Source organism: Lynx canadensis, chromosome A2, assembly GCF_007474595.2.
Source record: "Lynx canadensis isolate LIC74 chromosome A2, mLynCan4.pri.v2, whole genome shotgun sequence".
In the NCBI taxonomy this organism is placed as follows: Eukaryota; Metazoa; Chordata; class Mammalia; order Carnivora; family Felidae; genus Lynx; species Lynx canadensis.
Window position 1 is genome coordinate 33,490,597 of NC_044304.2, and position 22,418 is coordinate 33,513,014.

At 41.4% G+C, this 22,418-nt stretch overlaps 1 protein-coding gene across 1 annotated transcript in view; it reads left to right on the forward strand.

Moving 5' to 3' along the window:
* Positions 1-1,375: 1,375 nt before the first annotated feature.
* The window catches only part of LOC115501215, a 34,822-nt gene continuing 13,779 nt past the window's right edge, over positions 1,376-22,418 (forward strand). The window contains 1 exon segment of the mRNA XM_030296178.1: positions 1,376-1,660. Within this exon segment, the coding sequence (XP_030152038.1) occupies positions 1,376-1,660 (285 nt within the window).

The window sequence follows — 22,418 nt, forward strand, 5'->3', positions numbered from 1 at the left end:
TCCGAGCCATCAGCCCAGAGCCCGACGCGGGGCTCGAACTCACGGACTGCGAGATCGTGACCTGGCTGAAGTCGGACGCTTAACCGACTGCGCCACCCAGGCACCCCTGACCCTCACTTTAGAGTGAATCTCATCCATACAATCACCTGACTCTGACCCTAACACCTTGCCTGACATTGATTCCAACCTCACTTTTATCTTTTTTTTCAATCTCACTTTAATCCTTAATTAAACCTCACTCTAATTCTGAAGATTAACCTGACCATGATTGTCACCCCGACACTGATCATTATCCTGACCCTCACATAATGCTAACCAACCCTGATTGACTTTGACCCTGAAATTGACTCTTACCTTGACTGTCACCTTGATTATGTTAACCTGTCCCTGAGACTTATCCTGCCCATGACGCTTACATTGACCCTCACCCTAAATGTGACTGTCATCTTGACACTGACTGGACTTTAGCTGACCCGACTGTGAACATCACCATGACCCAACTCTCACCTTCACCCTGAACCTATCCCTCACCATATGCCTGATGCTGTGGCCCTAACAATGACCCAGACCCTTATGCTGTCTGTGACCCTCACTATTACCATGACTTTGACCTTGACCTAGAACTTTACTTTCATGACTGAATTTGAGCCTGAAACTCATATGACCCCAACTTTCAGTATTAGCCTGATCCTATCCTTCACCATAATCTTGATGGTGACTCTCACCTGCACCCTTAAACCTTATTCTGATCCTCACTGTGTCCCTGATCCTGCACTTGACCTTGATTTTCACTGAGAACTTGAACCTCGGTCTCAACATGACCATCACCCTTATTGTGATTTGGATGCTCACCTTGACACGAAATCTGATTCTTACTCCTACCTTGACACTTCCCAGATAGTGACCTTCACTTCTGCCCTGTCCCTGAGGTTGACCATGACTGTTAATACCATGACACTCTGACTCTGACTTCTACTTTGATCCATACCTTGACCCAGACTGTCATCTTGTTCTTGACCCTATGAAGCTGACATGATGCTGACCCTCACCCTGGCTCTCTTTAACTGTGACTATGACTCTGCATCAGACTTTGAATCTGACCCTCACTCTGATCCTTATGCTCATTATTTACCTTCTTCACAACACTTATCCTCAATGTGACATTAACTTTGATGTTACCCTGACACTGTATCTGACTTCCTTATTCCTCGAATATTACACTGTCCTCAATGATCAACCTGACCCTGAGTCTGTTCATCATTCTGAAACTAACCAACACCCTGACTTTGACCCTTACATTACTCGCATCCTGAGAGCGAATCTGATTAGAATCCTCACCCTGACCGAGATCCTCATGCCATCACTCCCCTAAACAATGACTATTACCCTGAGCCTCATCTTTACTTTCACCTTGACCCTGATCCTAACTTTCACCGGGACCCGGAACTTCTTTCAGATGTTTGTCCTCACTCTTGACATGACCCATACATGGAATCTTACCCTGACTCTGACAGTGACCTTGATCCTCAACCTGACCCTCACCCTGACCATCGCCTTGACACTGATCCTTAAATCTACACTCACCGTCACTTGGCCCTATATCAGACCTTCTCTTCTCCCTCATCCTAACACTAATCCCTTCCCTGACCATGACCCTCAAGTTGGTCCCAACATACAATCTGACCCAGATCTTTTTTTTAAGATTTTATTTTTAAGTAATCTCTACACCCAACATGGAGCTCAAATCCACAACCCGAAGATCAAAAGTCGCATGCTCCACTAACTGAGCCAGACAGGTGCCCCTCACTCTGACCCAGATCTTGATCCTAACACTGATCCTGACCCCACCATGATCCTAGAACTCACTGTCATCATGACCCTGACCCTCAATCTCACCCTATGACTATCTCTCTGATCTTCAATATGATTCTGACTCTCATAATGGTTCTTATCATGGTTCTGACATTAAAAATGACCTAAGCATTACCACATTGAGTTTGAACATGAAATTTTGTACATTTACATGATAGTTTCAACTAGATTTCTTACAACTAGTGTATTGCTATACTTTTGAAATCTACATATAATTCTGAACTTGTTTATACTTGTACAGCATGTTTTTAAACATGCTGTGTTGACTGGTCTTCATATGGTCTACCTCAAAGTAAGAAAGTGTCTGAGAACATGTGGTTCTCATTGATCTGCCTCATTGATCTGCCTCAGATAAAGCATGGGTTAATTTTAGCCATCAATAAAAAGTTTCTGGAGAGACTAATGTCTGATTTCTTCTTTACTGTTAGTCTGTTCATGCAAATATGATTTTCAATGATATTTGCTTTAACTCACAATTAGAAGTTACTGTGTGAAGAATAACGTGTAAATCTGGCCTCCTTTTCACATATATGGCTTGAGTTCCTCTTGTTCTAACTCACAGGAAGAAAATGCAGTGAATGTGCAGATGAATGCAGATAAATGTGAGTGTCTGAGGTTTCTTGGGTCGTGCCATACACACATCTCTGTGTAGGCAAACAGAAGTGGAACTGAAAAAAATGTGTGTTAGAGCAAAGAGGCTTCATCTCAAGATATTTCTCTCAAAATAAAGTCCTTAGTGCTTCTTAGAGTACATGGAGATGAACACAGGCATGGATGAATGTGTGCCTTTCATCTCCAAGGCACAGCCTTACTGTGAGGTTACAGCAAGCAAGGAAGAGTCCAGGAGTGGTAGTGAAAAGAATCTGTACTGATATAGACAACCTCAGTGTCAGACTTTCCTCTCAAAAATAAACCCTTATTGCATCTCAGAGTAAAGCAAGATAAACACAAGGACAGAAAACACATTTCAAAACACATTATTCTTAAAAAGAGAAAAATAGATAAAAACATAGTTTTAATTGACTCTTTGTTCTTAAAATATCTGTGGTTTGGCAAAATATGCAAATGACTTTGGGTAGTAATACATATGAAGTTGTATTTGCCTTCTCAAAGCTTTATTATTTATTTAAATAATCTTTACACCCAATGTGGGGCTTGAACTCACAACTTCAAGATCAAGAGTTAAACACTCTGCCGACTAAGCCAGCCCTTCAGAGCTTTTGATTAATGTGAAATAAATGCTCATAAAAATTACCTGGTGGTTTTCAACTTTTTGTACTCTAGGTGTCTCTTGTGTCTAGAGAAAAAAAAAGGTTAAAAAAAGTGTTTGCTGTATGTAGTTGATTATTCTGGGTACAAACACTACAGAGAGATACAGGTCTAAGTACAGGATTTGATTTTCTGTTTCTTTTTAACAGTTATGCAGTTCACCCACATAATAAATTTCAGATGATATACTGCTTTATTTATGAGACTGACAACTGTATTTTAAAGCTATAGTTTAAGGGGCACCTGGCTGGCTCAGTCCGTGGGCATGCAACTCTTGATCTTGGGGTTGTGGGTTTGAGCCCCATGTTGGGTGTGGAGGTTGCTTAAAAATAAAATCTTACAAAAAATAAAGCTATAGTTAAATTATCTATATGTCTTGTATCTATATATGTCTTTTTTTAGGTAAGCTCTTTACCCACTGTGGGGCTTAAACTCACAACCTCAAGGTCAAGCATTGCATGCTCTACTGACTGAACCAGCCAAGTACCCCACATATCTATATATGTCTGGAGGCAGACAATTTGTTACATAAGTAATGTACCAAACGAGTAAAATTAGGATTTGAGGCTTTTGTGTAAAATGACTTATTTTATGCCCAGATCAGAAGTTCCTTTTTGTCACCAGCTATTAATTATTGGTTAATATTAATGCTCATGCTTTTTGCATACTCTTTAATCATTTTCTTAGTGATTCAGATACTCTTGATCAAATTTTATTTATTAAAAAGAATTTTTTTTAATATTTATTATTTTTGAGAGACAGAGACAGAGCACGAGGGGCGGAGGGGCAGAGAGAGTGAGGGAGACACAGAATCCGAAGCAGGCTCCAGGCTCCTGAGCTGTCAGCACAGAGGCCAGGGCAGGGCTCAAACCCACAAACCATGAGATCATGACCTGAGCTGACGTCTGACACTTAACTGATTGAGCAACCCAGGCATCCCTAATTTTATGGTTTTAAAGTTGAAAATGTTATCACATAGTTAAGTTCACCCTTTGGACATAGACAAATTCCAGAAATTAAGTCACTTCAGGTGACTAGCATAAATCCCCTTACCGGGGGTTGCCAGGTTATAAAAAATAAAAGTACAAGTATTTATACTGATTGAAAATGTGCTTTTGAGGTAGTCCACAAATTCAGAAATCCGATATAAATTGGGCATTGAAGAACTTTTAGAAAATTTGCTATGACCTAAGAAAAGAGCTATAATAAAAATAAAAGGTCAAAGCTAAAGACCAGTATTCTCACAGTAATTCTTTGTCTGACCACTATGTTAGTGTTAACCCAGATAGATACCTTATAAACAAATGGACAAGACAAGTCTTGGAGAAATTCAAACAGGCTGTTACTGTCAGAAAGAAGTCTCCAACTCAGTTTCAGGTACTCATTGCATCTCAGGATGGCTGATTATACCAAGACACTTGAAAATGGAGTTTAACAAAATTCTTCATGATGTTACTCCTAAAACAAAGGTAAATCAGCAACAATATTCAGCTAACACTGGTGGCCTCGTTTTAGGTGTAGATGCCAAAGATGTTTCCAAAGCAAGTCTTACCTGGCAACTGCACAGTCCTGATAAAATAGTCAAGGTGGGTCATGGACAGGAACCAAGGGCCCTATGGTCTTATGAACACCTCCACATGGACTTCATACAAATACTTTTTGCAGTGTATTAGAAATTGTTCCATTTATTGTGTATTTATTCTCAGCGCGCAATGAAGTTTTACCTTGCTGGAAAGCTACACCCATACATGGGGTGAGGGGTGTAGGGGATGGCTTGGTTTTGCTTTCTCACCTGGCAAATTCTCACTCACAGGGGAGGGGCAGAGAGAGAGGGACACACAGATTCCGAAGCAGGCTCCAGGCTCTGAGTTGTCAGCACAAAGCCCGGCGCCGGGCTCAAACTCACAAACCGTGAGATCATGACCTAAGCCGAAGTCTGACGCTTAACCGACTGAGCCACCCAGGTGCCCCGATTAAGTACTTTTTACATAGAAACTTCACTGTCCCTGGTATCTCCAAGTTCTCAAGAATTATAGAGAGAACAGAATTTTAAAGTAAAATCAACAAAGCTCTCAGAAATCCTCAAAATCCCACCACCCCAACTCCCATGAGCGTTCCAATCTGTGAGATCAACCCCTTCCGGGACCCACACGTTTTCTCCTTATTCTGCAGGGGCGAAACTTCCTCAAAGGGTCAAGTGGTTGTGCCCATTCCTCTCTTGGGTGGAAGGGAGCAAGCAGCAACAGATCTCTGCTTGCTTCTTTCCCACTTCCTTTACCTGTGGCCCAGTGACAGATTGCAAGTTTTACACCATCCAACGTCCTTTTGCAGTTTAATTTTTGTGGGCCTCCACGCATGCTCGCTGGCAGGAAGTACCACTGTTGGCAAAGTTTGCAGAGAGGAGCAGCAGCCCCTGCACGCTCCTCAGAACCCCGGGCGGTCAGCACTCACTGTTGCTAGGGAACGCGCGCGGCAATCCCCTTGACCCTGCCAATTACTGACCTTTGGGGAAAAGCCGCCTGGCTGACTATCAAGCATGCTCCGACTACTCCGGGTGCTTTGGCTGCCAGATTGCTGTTCTGGAAGAGGGAGAGCTAGGGAGAGCCGTCAGCACCCGCCAGGAACTCATGCTGCGGCGGCCGGGGGGAGGGGGGGGAGCACAGGGGTTAGTGGGGAGGTCTGTTGCATCCCCCTCTTTCCTCAAAAGGAAGAACGACACTGGAGGCAGTGGCGGGACTCAGATAAACATCAGATTCCACTTGCTCCTTCAAGAAAGTGCGCCTGCGCTGGGCAGGCCCCTAGGCACGCGCTGAAACCAAGGGCAGCGGGGCCTGGAGCGCCGGCTCGGAGTCTCCACCTGCTGGTGATGTGGTCCGTATTTCAGGGTGAACTGATGTCTCTGATGGCATTTTAGAATAGGAACAAATAAAACTAGGTCAGGGCTATCCCAGGGAGTCGTAAAAGAACAGTTAAAAGGTATGTAAAAAGCATGATAATTCGGTGACAAAAGGAACTTCTATTGATCTGGGCATAAAATAACTCAGTAATTTTTATATGAAAAACCTAAATCCTAATTTATTCTTTTGGCACATTATTTATGCAACAAATTTTAGGAGATGATCTATTGATATGCATTTGTTTGTATGAATTTAGGAATTCATTCATATACAAACATAAATAGGTGATAATTTAGTTTCTGATTTTGACTTTAAAATACATTTATCCTGAAATCTCTATCAAAATAACACCAGCATTTTTCACAGAGCTGGAACAGACAATCCTCAAATTTCTATGGAACCAGAAAAGACCCCGAATAGCCAAAGCAGTCTTGAAAAAGAAAACCAAAGCTGGAGGCATCACAATCCCGGACTTCAAGATGTATTACAAAGCTGAAATCATCAAGACAGAATGGTCCTGGCACAAAAACAGACACTCAGATCAATGGAACAGAATAGAAAACCCAGAAATGGACCCACAAACGCATGGCCAACTAATCTTTGACAAAGTAGGAAAGAATATTCAATGGACTAAAGACAGTCTCTTCAGCAAATGGTGCTGGGAAAACTGGACAGCAACATGCAGAAAAATGAACCTGGACCACTTTCCTATACCATACGCAAAAATAAACTCAAAATGGATGAAAGACCCACACGTAAGACAGGAAGCCATCAAAATCCTAGAGGAGAAAGCAGGCAAAAAACCTCTTTGACCTCAATCGCAGCAACTTCTTATTCAACGTGTCTCCAGAGGCAAGGGAAACAAAAGCGAAAATGAACTATTGTGACCTCATCAAAAGAAAAAGCTTCTGCACAGTGAAGGAAACAATCAGCAAAACTAAAAGGCAACTGACAGAATGGGACAAGATATTTGCAAAAGACATATCAGATAATGGGTTAGTATCCAAAATCTGTGAAGAACTTATCAAATTCAGCACCCAGAAACAAATAATCCAGTGAAGAAATGGGCAAAAGACATGAATAGACACTTCTCCAAAGAAGACATCCAGAGGGCCAACCGACATGAAAAGATGCTCAACATCACTCATCATCAGGGAAATACAAATCAAAACCACAATGAGATACCACCTCACACCTGTCAGAATGGCTAAGATTAACAACTCAGGCAAAAACAGATGGTGAGGATGTGGAGAAAGAGGACAGCCCTCTTGCATTGCTGGTGGGAATGCGAAGTGGTGCAGCCACTCTGGAGAACAGTATGGAGGTTCCTCAACAAATTAAAGATAGAACTACCCTACGACCCAGCAATTACACTACTAGGTATTTATCCAAGGGACACAGGTGTGCTGTTTCAGAGGGGCACATGCACCCCCATGTTCATAGCAGTGCTATCTACAATAGCCAGAGTATGGAAAAAGCCCAAATGTCTATCGATGGATGAATGGATAAAGAAGAAGATGTGGTATACACACACACACACACACACACACACACACACACACACAATGGAGTATTACTTGGCAATCAAAAAGAATGAAATCTTGCCATGTGCAACTACATGGATGGAACTAGAGGGTATTATGCTAAGTGAAATTAGTCAGAGAAAGACAAATATCACACGACTTCACTCATATGAGGAATTTAAGATACAAAACAGATGAACATAAGGGAAGCGAAAATAATGTAAAAACAGGAAGGAGGACAAAATATAAAAGACTCTTAAATGCAGAGAACAAACATAGGGTTGCTGGAGGGGTTGTGGGAGTGGGGGATGGGCTAAATGGGTAAGGGGCATTAAGGAAGCTACTCCTGAAATCATTATTGCACTATATGCTAACTAACTTGGATGTAAATTAAAAAATAAATTGATTTATTAATTTAAAAAACACAATTATCCTCAGGTGCCTGGGTGGCTCACTCCGTTGGGCTTCTGTCTTCGGCTCAGGTCATGATCTCACAGTTGGTGAGTTTGAGCCCCGCATCAGGCTCTGTGCTGGGAGCCTGGAGCCAGCTTCAAATTTTGTGTCTCCTGTCTCTGCCCCTTCCCCGCTCAGGCTCTCTCTCTCTCTCTCAAAAATAAATAAACATTAAAAAAAATTAAAATACAATAATTCTATACATAGGCCTGTGTATCTCTGCAATCCTTATAGCTACTATGAACAACATTTATATTAATTAGGACCTTTAATTAATCAACCCTCCTTTTGTTCCCCCTATAGACATAAAAGCCACCCAGAGAAGAGAAATTTTAAAACCATCCAATGTTTTATTATTTTAAAATTTTGAAAAGGTAAAAACAAGGTATTCTAAGCCTGGCCAAGCTGACTCCACAGGTTCTGTGCCCATGTGCGCGTTTGACTTGTCAGTGCCTTTGAGCCAGACTCTGGGAACATACCTGTGATTGAATACATTGGGCTTGTGACTGGTTGCATTGGGGGAGAATGCACCCACTGGGAACCAAAGGGTGTCACATCAAGAGGGTGTTAGAAAGTACTTATTATAAAATTTGGTCTTTAATTGGGTAACTTTAAGAAGGCCTAAGGAAATGAGTGTTTGCTCTAGACTGAGTGTTGTTAGAAAATGAGGCCAATTCTGTGATGGAGTACTTTGTGTATACACCAACACATACCTAATAATTTAAAGTTTTGGGGGCATCTGGGTGACTCAGTCAGTTGAGCACCCGACTCTTCCTTTTGACTCGGGTCATGATCTCAGGATCTTGGGATCGAACCCCGGGTTGGGCCCCACGCTCAGCGTGGAGCCTGCTTAAGATTCTCTTTCCCTCTGTCCCTCTCCCCTGCTCACACACTCTCCCTCTCTTTCTCTAAAATTAATAAAATATAGTTTTTTAAGTATAAAGCTTTAAAGTATAGTTTGTCAGTATATTACATAAAACAATATCTATCATCTTAAATTTACAATGTGAACACACTCCAGCAACTTTCTAAACTAAAGAAGCAGAAAATCAAGGAGAAGTTCTCCCTAATTTTTGTATCCACTATAATCAACTGTCTGTGTTAATTATCTTTAATTGAAGAAATCATTCTTTCTTTTTCTGTAGACATAAGTGACACCTAGAGGACAGAAAGCTAAAAACCATCCAGCTAATTTTTTTATGAGCACTCTCTCATATTAATTAAATGTTTTGAGGAGGTAAGTACAAACATATATGTAGTGTCATCCAGAGACATTTGCAGATTTTAATTCACTGATATTTTAAGAAAGAAGGGGGTCAATTAAAATTACAGTTGGTAAACAGCGTTTTATGTCCTCTTTTTTTCTGCAAGCAAGAATGTGCCTTTGAAATGAATGTGTTTTGCTGTCTTTAGGCTTATTTCAGTTTAAGGAGCAAGAAAGACTTTCTTACAAAAGGGATGTCAGAGGCTGAGCCAGTTTGGACGAATGTGAATTGTTTGCAATGCTACTTCTTGTTTGTGTAAACTGAGACATACGCATAATTTCTGTGAGTAGAAAAACCCCCAAACTCACAAACACACTTCCTCTCAAGTTCTCTGTCTTCCTAGGAGTTTCAACAAGGTGAGGGTAATCTACTCTGTATGTATGAAAATGAGCTCATAGTTACACGTTTTTCTTACTCATTGCCAATTAAAGCCAAAACAGCTGAAAAATTGTATGTATGTGTTACAGACAAGCAGTAAAGAAGAAACCAAGCTCAGAACTGAACATTCGAACCTCAAAATCAAGAGTTGCATGCTCTACTGACTGAGCCAGCCAGTCACCCCTAAAGAGAATTCTTTTTTTCTTAATGTTTATTTTTGAGAGAAAGAGAGAGAAAGAACACGAGTGGGAAAGGGAAAGAGAGAAAGGGAGAGACAGAATCCAAAGCCGGCTCCAGGCTCTGAGCTGTCAACACAGAGCCTGAAACGGGGACCAAACCCATGAACCGTGAGATCATGACCTGAGCCCAAGTTGGATGCTTAACTGACTGAGCCACCCAGGTAGTTAAAATTAACTGTTAGTGTTGAACCTATGCTTTACCTGAGGTAAATCAATGGGAACCACACGTTTGTCTCAACTGTACTTTCGTACTTTGAGGTGGACCACATGAACACAAATCAGAGCAGCATATTTAAAAACATACAGTACAAGTGTAAGTTCAGAAGTATTCACAGTTCTCAACAGTACTTTCCTATCATGAGTTACTAAAGAATCTAGATGAAACTAGAGTATAAGGGTATGAGATTTCATATTCAGACTCATCTTGGTGATGGCGAGGCTCATGTCAGAGCCAGAGGTCAGGGTCAGTATCAGGGTCAGTGTTAGGCTGTGGTCAGGGTCAGGATATTGATCCAGTATTCCGTGACGATAGGGAGTGTCAAACTGGATAGGGTAGGGTTCAAGTCAGGGTGAGGATGTTGTTGAAGGTAAGAGCCAAGCTTTGTGTCAGGGAGAAAGTAATGGACAGGTAGAGGATGATCATCAAGGGTCGGTGTCATGTTGAACATGAGCTTCATGGTCACAGTAAGGGTCAGAATCAGGGTAAAAGTGTGTGTCGGGATCAAAATAAGGGTCACAGTCAGTGAAGGGTATATTGTCAGAGTGAGGGTCAAGGGATAGTCAGGTACAATGTCAGAGTTAGTATTAGAGTGAAGGTAATGTCAGAGGCAGGGTAAGGGTGTATATACTATTATGGCAGGTGTCCAAGTGATAGAGTCACATTAAGAATCAAGGTTATTCTTAGTATCATTGTAAGAGTTGGGGTCAGAGTGAGGGCCAAGTGAGGTCCAAATTATGGGTAAAGATGACTTCGGTTTCAGAAACAAGGGGAGTATTAAGATCAAGGTGAAAATATGGAGTCAGTGGTTAGGAGAATCAAGGTGAGAGTCACAGTCATTTTCATTATCAAGGTGAGTATTAAGATCAAGGTGAAAATGTAGAGTCAATGTTTAGGAGAGAGTCAAGGTGAGAGTCACAGTCCTTTTCAGTATCAATGTGAGATAAGGGTCAAGGTATAATCAGAGTCAGGGTCAGAGTCAAGGTAAGGTGAGGGTCAGATGCAGAGTGAGCATCAAAATCAGGGCCAAGATCTGGTGTTGGTTAGGGTCAGGGTCAGGTTGAATATCAGTCAAGTAAGTTCCAAGGGATGAAGAGGTCAGAGACCGTGTCAGGGCAGTGTCAGGATCAGAGTCAGATTGAGCCTGAGGTATTGGAGAGGGTAAAGGTGAGGGTCAGGGTGAGGGTCAGATGCAGGGTCATGGTCAGGGTGAAGGTCAGATCATGAAAAGGGGAAGGGTTACGTTGAGAGTCAGTGTCAAGTTAGTTCAGGATGAGTGTCAAGGTTAGGGTGACGATCAGGTTCAGATGACGGTCAAAGTAAGAATCACAATCAAGAAGAGTTTCAATGAGGGTCAGAGTGAAGGGAGAATGAAGGTAAGGGTCAGTGTCAAAATGTGCCGTTGTAAAAACAAGAGTGTTAGCATCAGGGTAAGGGTGAGGGTCAGTTTCAGCTTCAGGATTAGCAACTGGGCAAAAGTGAACGTCATGATTAAGATGAAGTTCAAGGGAAAGGACTAGAATAAGTAAAGGATCAAGTTGAGTTTGAGGTTCAGGGTCAAATGCAGAGTCAGGGACTAATAAGGGTAAGAATGAAGTTGAGGGTGTATGCGGTGGTCAGTGTCAGGAAAATGGAAAGGAACAGAATCAACGTGAGAGTGAGGGTCAAGTGAGTTTTAAGGCCAAGTGTCAGGCCAGAATGAATGCGATAGTAAAGTTCTAGGTTAGGATCAAGGTCATGTGAGGTAACTGAGGTAATTGTGAGGAGCACTGGGAAGGTCTGGTACACAGCGCGTATCAGATTCAGATTCAGAGTAAAGGTTAGTGTAAGGGTAGGCATCAGGGACACAGTGAGGAATAAGGTCAGGATAAAGGTGAGGATGTTATGGTTAGGCCTTGGTGAATTTCAGGGTCAGGTTTAGTATAATGGTCACCATCAAGTTGAGATATTGTAACAGTCAGGGTCATTGTGAGTCATTGTAAGGGTCAGTATAAAGGGGTCAGGATTAGGATAAGTCTCAGGGTTAGCTTCAGGGTCAGATCAATACCAGGTGCAGTATCAGGGAGGATCAGGGTTAGGGTTAGTTTCAGGTTAAGGAGAATAACTGAAATCATTGTCAGAATGAGCAATATAATCAAGGTCGACGTGAGGGTAGGTTTCAGACTTGGATGAGGGCCAAAGTCAGATGTAGGGTGAAGGTAAGTGTCTGAGTTAGGGAAAGGAAGGCCAGAGTCAGGGTGAGTGTCAATGTCATTTCATTATTCAGAGATAAGGTCAGTGTGAGGTTGAAGATCAGGGTCAGTGTCAAGTACAGGATGGGGTTATTGTGAGATAAGGGGGGGGGGATTCTGCATTAGTGTTTCTGTGAGGGTAAGGGTTAAGGTTATAGAAATGGTGAGTTTGAGACTGAAATTCAGGGAGATCAGAGTCAGATTCATGATGAAGTTCAGGTCTAAGCATGAGGGTCAGAATAAGTGTCAAGGTCAGGTGATGGACATGGATAGGGTTATGTTCAGATAGAGGGTGATCGTCAGTGTCAGGATAAGGGTGAGTATATATTTCAGGAAAAGAGCTTGAGAGTCATGGTCAATATGTGGTTGAGGGTCAAGGTCAGAGCTAATGTTACAGTGAAAGTCAGAGTGAGAGTTAGGGTCAGTAAGGTTTAGAGTCAAGTTTAGGATCAGGGTCAACATCAGGGTGTTTTCAGCATAGGGTGATAATCAAAGTTAGGGCATGGTCAGGGTCAGGCTAATCTTCACACTGAACCCAACACTCAGTCTGACCTTTACCATGTCTATGAATATGATTCTCACCTGATTGTGACTCTCATCCTTATCAAGGCACCGCAAATTCACACTGACTCTCAAATTCACATTTACTCTTACCTTGACCATGAACTTTTAGACTCCCCTTTAATCTCACTCTCACCCTGATATGACCCTCATCCTGAAACTAATCCTGACGTGACTTTTACCCTGACCTTGCCTTAACCCTCATCCTGACCCCACATCTGAAGTTTAACCTCAACCTGACCCTTAACCTGACTTTGACCTTCACCAGACACTATCACCCTCACCTACACTCTGACACTTATCTTGACCCGACCTTGAATCTGACGCTCACTCTCACACTTTCTCTGACTTGTTACTCTACACCTCACCCTCTCCCTAACCCTTACCTTCACTCCATAATGATCATCATGCTGACTCTCACCATGACCCTGACCCTTATCCTGATCCCCAACTAACGGATACATTCACACTGACTGTAAACCTGACTCCAACATCCAACTGACCACGACACTAAGTGCGCGTTAAACCTTCATCCTCACATTCACACAATACAGAGCCTGAATGTTACTCTTCCCCTACCTTGACCCTGACTCTGATCCTGACACTCTGACTGTCCTTAATGCTCACATTTATCTTGACTCTGATTCTTCCTCTCACACTGACCCGTTTCATGAAATAGATCTAGAACTTCACCTGACCTTACTTTCACCCTGACACTGAACTTGACACTCAACTTTACCCTTATCATGGTCCATACCCTGAACATGTCCTCACTCCGACCTTCACCTTAGCTATGACATTGACCCTGAATCTCACTAGATCCTAATCCTCACTTCTTTCCTCACAATGGTCCTGCCTATGATCTTTACACTTACCCTGGCATTCATGCAGACCTTTGTGATGACTCTGGCTTTGAACCTGATGCCGAACTTGACCCTGCCCCTACTCTCAAACTGACTCTGACCCTCACTATCATTCTGATCCTGGCCTGTATCAGATTCTGAAACTGACCTTACCTTGTCTGTGACCCTCTTATTCACCCTTTAAAAGACCCCACCCGGGGCGCCTGGGTGGCTCAGTCGGTTAAGCGTCCGACTTCAGCTCGGGTCACGATCTCGCGGTCCGTGAGTTTGAGCCCCGCGTCAGGCTCTGGGCTGATGGCTCGGAGCCTGGAGCCTGCTTCTGATTCTGTGTCTCCCTCTCTCTCTGCCCCTCCCCCATTCATGCTCTGTCTCTCTCTGTCCCCAAAATAAATAAACATTAAAAAAATAAATAAATAAATAAATAAAAATAAAAGACCCCACCCTTCAAAATGCCTCTGTCATCCTGACACTCTCTGATCTCCCCACCCATGAGAAGTTACCCTGAAATTGACCTTTAACCTAATCCCAGTACTGGCCCTGATTTAATCCCTGGTTGACATCCTAAACTTGGCTTTGAAGTGTTCTTAACCTTTATACTTCTTTGTCTTTGACCCTGTCCTGAAACTTACCCTGCACAGAGCTTCATCCTAATCTTCACCTAGTCTTTACCCTCAAACAATGCTGACCCGCACCAGGATCCTCACCCTTTCCCTTAATCTGATACTCTCACCCTAAACCTTACCCTGAATCTGAATCTGAAATTCACCCTGACCCTCATCTGAATGTAACCCTGATCTTCACCTCAGGTTGAATCTCCTTGACTTTACCCTGAACCAGACCTTTACCCTAACCCTGATTCTTTTTTTTTTTTTTTTAATTTTTTTTTTCAACGTTTATTTATTTTTGGGACAGAGAGAGACAGAGCATGAACGGGCGAGGGGCAGAGAGAGAGGGAGACACAGAATCAGAAACAGGCTCCAGGCTCTGAGCCATCAGCCCAGAGCCCGACGCGGGGCTCGGACTCACGGACCGCGAGATCGTGACCTGGCTGCAGTCGGACGCTTAACCGACTGCGCCACCCAGGCGCCCCTACCCTAACCCAGATTCTTATCCTCACCCTAAACCTGGCCTGTACCCAGCAGCCACCCTGCTCTGAATGTGATTTACACTGTAGACTACCCTTACATTGATCCTGATCCTGAACTTGACACTGAAACTTACCCAAATCTAACCTTCCCTCTCACCTTCGGCATGACCCTGACTCTTACCTTGCAACCTGACTATCAGCCTGACCATCAACTTAACCCTTTCCTTGAAATGTACACCCACACTTAACTCTGATACTGACCATCATTTCTCTCGGATTCTGACTCTGTCCATCACACTTACCGTGACACTCAAGCTGAATTTGACCTTGACCTTCTGAACTTCATCCCCATCCTTACCCTCTACTCTCACCATGTTTACAACCTTTATCTTTTTTTTTTTTTTTTTTTTTTTTACAAACTTGATCTTTACCCACACATCTACACTGACCCAGAACTGGCCCCCATCTCAAAATGACTATTCATTGGACACTTAACGCTGAACTTCAACCTCATACTCACCTTATCTGTCACCAGGAACCTGATATTGGCCCTCACTCTCCCCATGGCTCTCAACCTTCAACCAGACCATTGCCTTCACCCTGCACTCAACTCTGACGTTCACCATCATCTGAATTTCATTCTCATGTGAGACTGACTCTCCCGCTGATGTTCATCTTGGTACTGATTCCAACCCTTACCTGTATCCTTTAAAAATTTTTTTAATGTTTATTTGAGAGAGACAGAGTGTGAATGGGGGAGGGGCAGAGAGAAAGGGAGACACCGAATACGAAGCAGGCTCCAGGCTCTGAGCTGTCAGCATGGAGCCTGCTTTGGATTCTCTCTCTTCTCCCTCTATCTCTGCCCCTCTCCTGCTCTCTCTGTCAAAATAAATAAATTAACTTAAAAAAAAAGAACTTAGTTTCTGGGTCACAGTTTGAAGCTATGAACCTAAATGCTATGACCATTGCAATGGATCTTTTAGGATCCTATTTATTACACTCTGCAAACACACTTCCATAGAGAATGATAATACACACATCAGTCATGCCTAACAAGACCAAGGAGATCAATGATCAGTGTACTTTCATAACCTTTTCCAAGGGAAAAAACAAATCAACCTATGCTTATGTTTTTAGGAGGTATTTTTATCAAAGTTAATTGGCTTTATAGGTTACAGAACTATGTATCTTATAAAATACAACCAGAGATTACTTTTAGAGGTGGCACAAACCTTTGAGAGTTCCTATTGGATAAAGTTTCCATTGAGAACTTTCCAGTAAGAAAATGTCAGTGAACATAGTGTGGGAGAAAATATCTTAAGACTACAGAATCCTTCTGGGATGTCTGGGTGGCTCAGCTGGTTAAGCATCAGCCTTCTGGGCTCAAGTCATGATCTCATGGTTCATGGGTTCAAGTCCTGCATCGGGCTCTCTGCTGTCAGGACAGAGCTCACTTCGGATCCTCTGTCTTCCTCTCTCTCTGCCCCTCCCCTTCTCTCTCTCTCTCTCTTTCAAAAATAAACATTAAAAAATTTTATATAAAAAAAACAGTACAGAATACTTCCTATGTGCCGGACATAGCCCAGGGTGCTATGACCACAAAGGGGTTAGTCTAGTATAATCATTAATTTAAAAAGACTCTGATATTACTACTTTGTAGCCAATAACCTGGCAGTTCACTGGAGCAGCCAATGGTCCAGGTAGAAGAATGACAACTGCATATTTTTTTGACTACACTCTTCTTTCTTACCAGAAGAAAATTAGAGAAGTAAAGCAAAAGTCCAGCTATTAGGGAGAAATGGGAAAAATGGCCACGGCTTTCTTTAAAAAATAGAGCATTTTCTTGATCAAACAGAATCTTTTCTCAACTTGCCAAGCAGTTCGTTGTTTTTAATCCTTCACTATAAACCCAATACCTCCATGTTGCAGATGAAGAACTGATCTTGTCATGTCACTTCTAACTTGGTTTGTAAGCCGCATCATCAACATCATGATGAATATTTCTTATATAACCACAGACACCATATCCCTGAATGGACAAGGCAGATGGCTATGCTATTAAACAATCAAAACTTAAGAAACATAGCCCATATTTTACACTGCAGGAGAGTAAAAGTAACTGCTCTAAAGCTATTAGCTTCCTATAAAAGCTTATTTAAGGAAGAAAAGAAATTATTGGCCAAGTTTACTTCAGTAAAGGTACTGGAGTGTCCCAAATTTGTGGCGCCCTGAGAATGACCCCAGAACCATCTTCACCAGTTAGGACTCCTACGCTCCTTCCTCCTAAAGTTCTAATTTCAGCCCATGGGATTGTACATATCACCAGGCTTCAGAAAAACCATTATCTTGAGAAGAGAAAAGGCACAAACGAAAGACAGAATTCTGCTAAATTAGCTGGCTTTCCTATTTAAATAATTTTATTGGTAAGTATTTGAGTGGCAATCCTGAAACTTCTACATCGTTCAGTTTCTAACAGTTTATTGCCCATAAAAAAAACACAAAACGTTAGTGTGATATTTTGCTTTGTTCAAGACCAAGGTTAAATTGACAATTAAAAATATATATATATATTGGGGCACTTGGGTGGTTCAATCGGCTCAACAACCAACTCATGATCTTGGCTCAGGTCATGATCTCTCGGTGTGCGAGTTCTAGCCCCGTGCTGGCAGCACAGAGCCTTCTTGGAATTCTCTCTCCCTCTCCTTCTGCCCCTATCCAACTCGTGCATACTGTCTCTCTGTCACAAAATAAATAAATAAAGTTTTAAAAAATTAAAAAAATAATAACTATATTAAATTGTATTTAGCTAACGTAATAGTGGATGTTTCCTTAAATGGTTTAGTTTTATAAAATTTTTATTGTGCAACTCATAAAGATACAATAGGTCAACTCAACTGTGATTTCTGATTCTTAACTAACTTTAAAAGCTTAATTAATAAATAAGTAATTTGATAATATTTAATATTTAATTAATTTTTAAATGCATGTAATTTCTAAAGGAAAAATGCAAAAACTGCTAACTAAATAGAATTTTAATTTCCCTTTATTTCTTAAAATGTCACTAGATTAATAAAATATGAAAATGCTTTTAGATGATAATACATATAATTGGTTTTGCCTTTTTAAAATTTTTAAATAGTAGGAGATAAGTGCTCATACAAAGTTACCAGGATTTTTAAAATTCAGTGTATTTAAACTAAAGAAAACAATGGGTGCCTAGGTGGCTTAGTTGGTTAAGTATCTGACTTTGGCTCAGGTCATGATCTCATGGTTTGTGGGTTTGAGTCCCACATCAGGCTCTGTGCTGACAGCTTGGAGCCTGGAGCCTGCCTTGGATTCTCTATCTCCCTCTCTCTGCCCCTTCCCTTCCACCCACCCCCCAATCTCTCTCTCTCTCTCTCTCTCAAAAATAAAATAAACATTAAAAAAAAGAAAGAAAACAAAAACAATCCATCTATTTCTTCCATCACCCCAATCCCCCACCTCTGGGAACAACTGACTTGTTCTCTATATCCATGAGATTATGTATTTATTTCTATTTTTATATATATTAAGATCCCATATATAAGAAAGGTCATACTGTATTTGTCTTTCTTTGTTTGACTTATTTCACTTAGCATAATGCCCTCAAGGTCCATCCTTATTGTCACAAATGGCAAGATTTCATTTTTTATGGCTAAATAATATTCCATTATGTGTATATGTGTATATGTGTATATATATATATATATATATATATATATATACACTATATGTGTGTGTATATGTACATATATATATATATATATATATATACTATAAATTCTTTATCCATTCATCCATCAGTGGACATTTATGTTGTTCAGATATCTTGGCTATTATAAATAATGCTGCCATGAATATGGGAGTGCATATATCTTTTTCTTCCTCCCTCCTCCTATGGGTGCATATATCTTTTCATATTAGTGTTTTATTTTCTTCAGATAAGTATCCAGAAGCAGAATTCCTTGATCATAGGGTGGTTCTATTTTGAATTTTTTTGAGGAAACTCTATACTGTTTTCCATAGTGGGTGCACCAATTTATATTCCCACCAACAATGTATGAGGGTACCCTTTTCTCCATATCCTCACCAACACTTATTTTTAGTCTTTTTTATTTTTAACATTTTTTAAATGTTTATTTATTTTTTAAGGAGAGAGAGGCAGAGAGTGATTGGGGGAAGAGCAGAGAGAGGGAGACACAGAATCCGAAGCAGGCTCCAGGCTCTGAGCTATCAGCACAGAGCTTGATGCGGGACTCGAACTCGCAAACCGTGAGATCATGACCTGAGCCAAAGTCGGACGTTCAACCGACTGAGCCACCCAGGCGCCCCACAGTTTTAGTCTTTTTGATACTAGCCATTCTGATAGGTGTGAGGTGATACCTCATTTGGTTTTGAAATCCATTTTTGCTGATGATTAATGATGTAGAGCATCTTTTCACATACCTGTTGGATATCTGTAGTCTTCTTCTTCTTTTTTAATGTTTTATTTATTTTAGAGAGAGCGCAAGTAGAGGAGGGGCAGAGCGAGGGAGACAGAGGATCTGAAGTGGGCTCTGTGCTGAGAACAGAGATCCTGATGAGGGGGCTCAAACTCATGAACTGTAAGATCATGACCTGAGCCAAAGTTGGATGTTCACCCAACTGAGCCACCCAGGCGCCCCATGGGTAGTCCCTTTAAAAAAAGTTTGTTCAGATCTTCTGCCCATTGTTTAACCAGGTTTTTTTTTTTTTTTTTTTTTTGAGTTATATGAGGTCTTTATATATTTTGGATACCAGTCCCTTATCACATATTTTTGATTCAGTAGATTGTTTTTCCATTTTGTTGATGGTTTTCTTTGCTATGAAGAAGCCTTTTAGTTTGAGGTAGTTCTACTTACTTATTTTTGCTTTTGGTATCAGATTTTAAAAAATCATTGCCAAGACCTATGTCAAGGAGCTTACCACCTGTGTTTTCCTCTAGGAGTTTCATGGTTTCAGGACTTCCATTTAAGTCTTTAATCCATTTTGAGTTAATTTTGGGGTATGGTGTAAAGGAGGGGTCCAGTTTCTTTTTCTTTTCTTTTTTTTTTTTTTTTTTTGCATGTGGCTGTCCAGTTTTCCCAACACTATTTGTTGCAGAGGCTGTCCTTCTTTCCCTCATTGTATATTCTTGATTCTCTTGTTGTAAATTAACTGACCCATGTAAGCATGGATTTATCTCTGGGCTCTCTATTCTGTTCCATTGATCTACATGTTTTTATGCCAATCTCACATTGTTTTTGTTACTATAGCTTTGTAATTTAGTTTGAAATCAGGGACCAGGACAGGTTTTAACTTTCTGTCTTCTGGGTGTTTCTTAGATCTAGAGAAAAGAAAATGTCAGTTACTTTAAAGATGGCATTGTTTTGTGTGTGGTGGTGTTGATACAAGTAGTTTACTATTTTGAGAGCATTTGGTGCAACAGTTCCACAGTGGATCAATTACACTCAAGGGTGGGCTTGGTTTGCTAATAGAGTGAGCTCGGGCCCTGGTGGTTCACAGCACTACTCTGAGTTCATCTATATATGTTTCCGTACCCCTCGTTGTGCCAGGAGCATTACAATGGCAGAGAATGAAACCCAATCATACGTGTATCCCCATATCTAATTTAGAACCTAGCACAAAATAATCATGCAGCATGTTGGAAAGAAGAGGAGACAGGAACACTCTACCTAGTTTATTTCCCTTGTTCCCCTCTCTCTGAATTTTTATCAAAAATGAGATAATTTGGGGCACCTGGGTGGCTCAGTTCATTGAACGTCTGACTTTGGCTCGGGTCATGAGCTCATGGGTTCATGAGTTTGAGCCCTGTATCAGGCTCACCACTGTCAACACAGAGCCACATGTCTCTGCCTCTCCCCAATTCTCACTCTCTCTAAAAAAAAAAAAAAAAAAAAAAAAGTTGACCTAATGATGCAATGCTAGAATTCCTGGCCTTACAGCTGGAAGCTTACATGAAAATATCAAGAAGAGTTATTTGATGGAGCTTGCGGCCAAAAATACCCATACTGTTTATTCTTGAAGGTTCATCTTTTTGGATTTCCAGAGTTTTCTGTTTTTACGAGAACTTACTAAAATGCCGATAGCCCAGGACGAGCTAGGATATGGTCTGTTGTGTTCACCATCGTACCATGTCATCAAAGACATTGCTTTTCATTTTATACTCCTGGTCAGACCAGTGCTTAGAATGCAGTAGGAGTTCAGGATAGTTGCATTGAAGAAATGACTTTCTTGTACCAGCTCTGGTCTCTGCTGGCTGTTGCTTTAAAGGGCCTGATGGTGTTTCAGCACTAGATTAGCAGTGTCCGCCTGCACAGTCAGGCAAAGTCAGGGCTTTTGTAACATTTTCTTCCTACCTTAGCTGTCAGCTAACACTTTAGACAGTTGGCAGCAAAGAGGAAGACTATGGTACTAGAAGGTGGGAAAGTGTATTGACGAGCAGGACTAAAAGGGCTCTGAGATGGAAACGAGGATCCTGGAGAACAGATTCTGCAGCTTCTATATTGGCTGACTACCTTGGTGGAAAGGGAGAATTTCAAGCTTTTCTTATTTGCCAGTTTTTTGTTTGTTTGTTTTAGTTCTCCCACAAATTAGAAGGGTAGGTTGTACAATGCAAATAGTGTTTTAACATTTTAGTAATTGAATGAAGGCAGTGATGCACAACCACAGGTCTTCACATTTATTTACTGAGATTGTGCATGCCCTGTGTTAATTTCACACTCTTTGCAAATATATTCCTCCTTGCATTAGAGAGAGACAGAAAATGCCTTGTTGAGACTCAGAGATAAAGGAGTGATGTTAAAGAACAAAGAAACGGATTTATAATTCCCTGTCCTCAGAGCCTCATATCTTTCTCTGGTTAGGAAGCAGGTGCTGTCATAATTTTTTCTAAAGCCAGATTATCTCAACGCTTTGTGTCCAAAATCAGAATGGGGATATTTGCAGGGTTATTTTTTTTTAAAAAATTTTTTTTTTCAACGTTTATTTAATTTTTTTGGGACAGAGAGAGACAGAGCATGAACGGGGGAGGGGCAGAGAGAGAGGGAGACACAGAATCGGAAACAGGCTCCAGGCTCTGAGCCATCAGCCCAGAGCCTGACGCGGGGCTCGAACTCCCGGACCGCGAGATCGTGACCTGGCTGAAGTCGGACGCTTAACCGACTGCGCCACCCAGGCGCCCCAGGGTTATTTTTTTTTTAATTAAGAGCTTGAAGAGAATTTGAGGGGTAGAGGAGACATTGAATGGCATAAACACAAAGGTTCTTATACTTCTCCTCACTCAAAGTTACAATACGAATGTTATCACTGCTGTCTAAAACCCCATGAATTTGCATCTGGAATGGGGTATGCTTTGTTGCATTCGTGAAGGGCAGTTTTTTGTCACATTGCCACACGTGCCGTCTGAGGTACGAGAACTCAGTGCTTCACTTGTTCTTCCTTCCCACCTTCCTGATCAATGGAGGCAGCCCACGGCCTCATGCAAGAATCATTCTTTCATTCACTCAACAAATATTTAGCCCT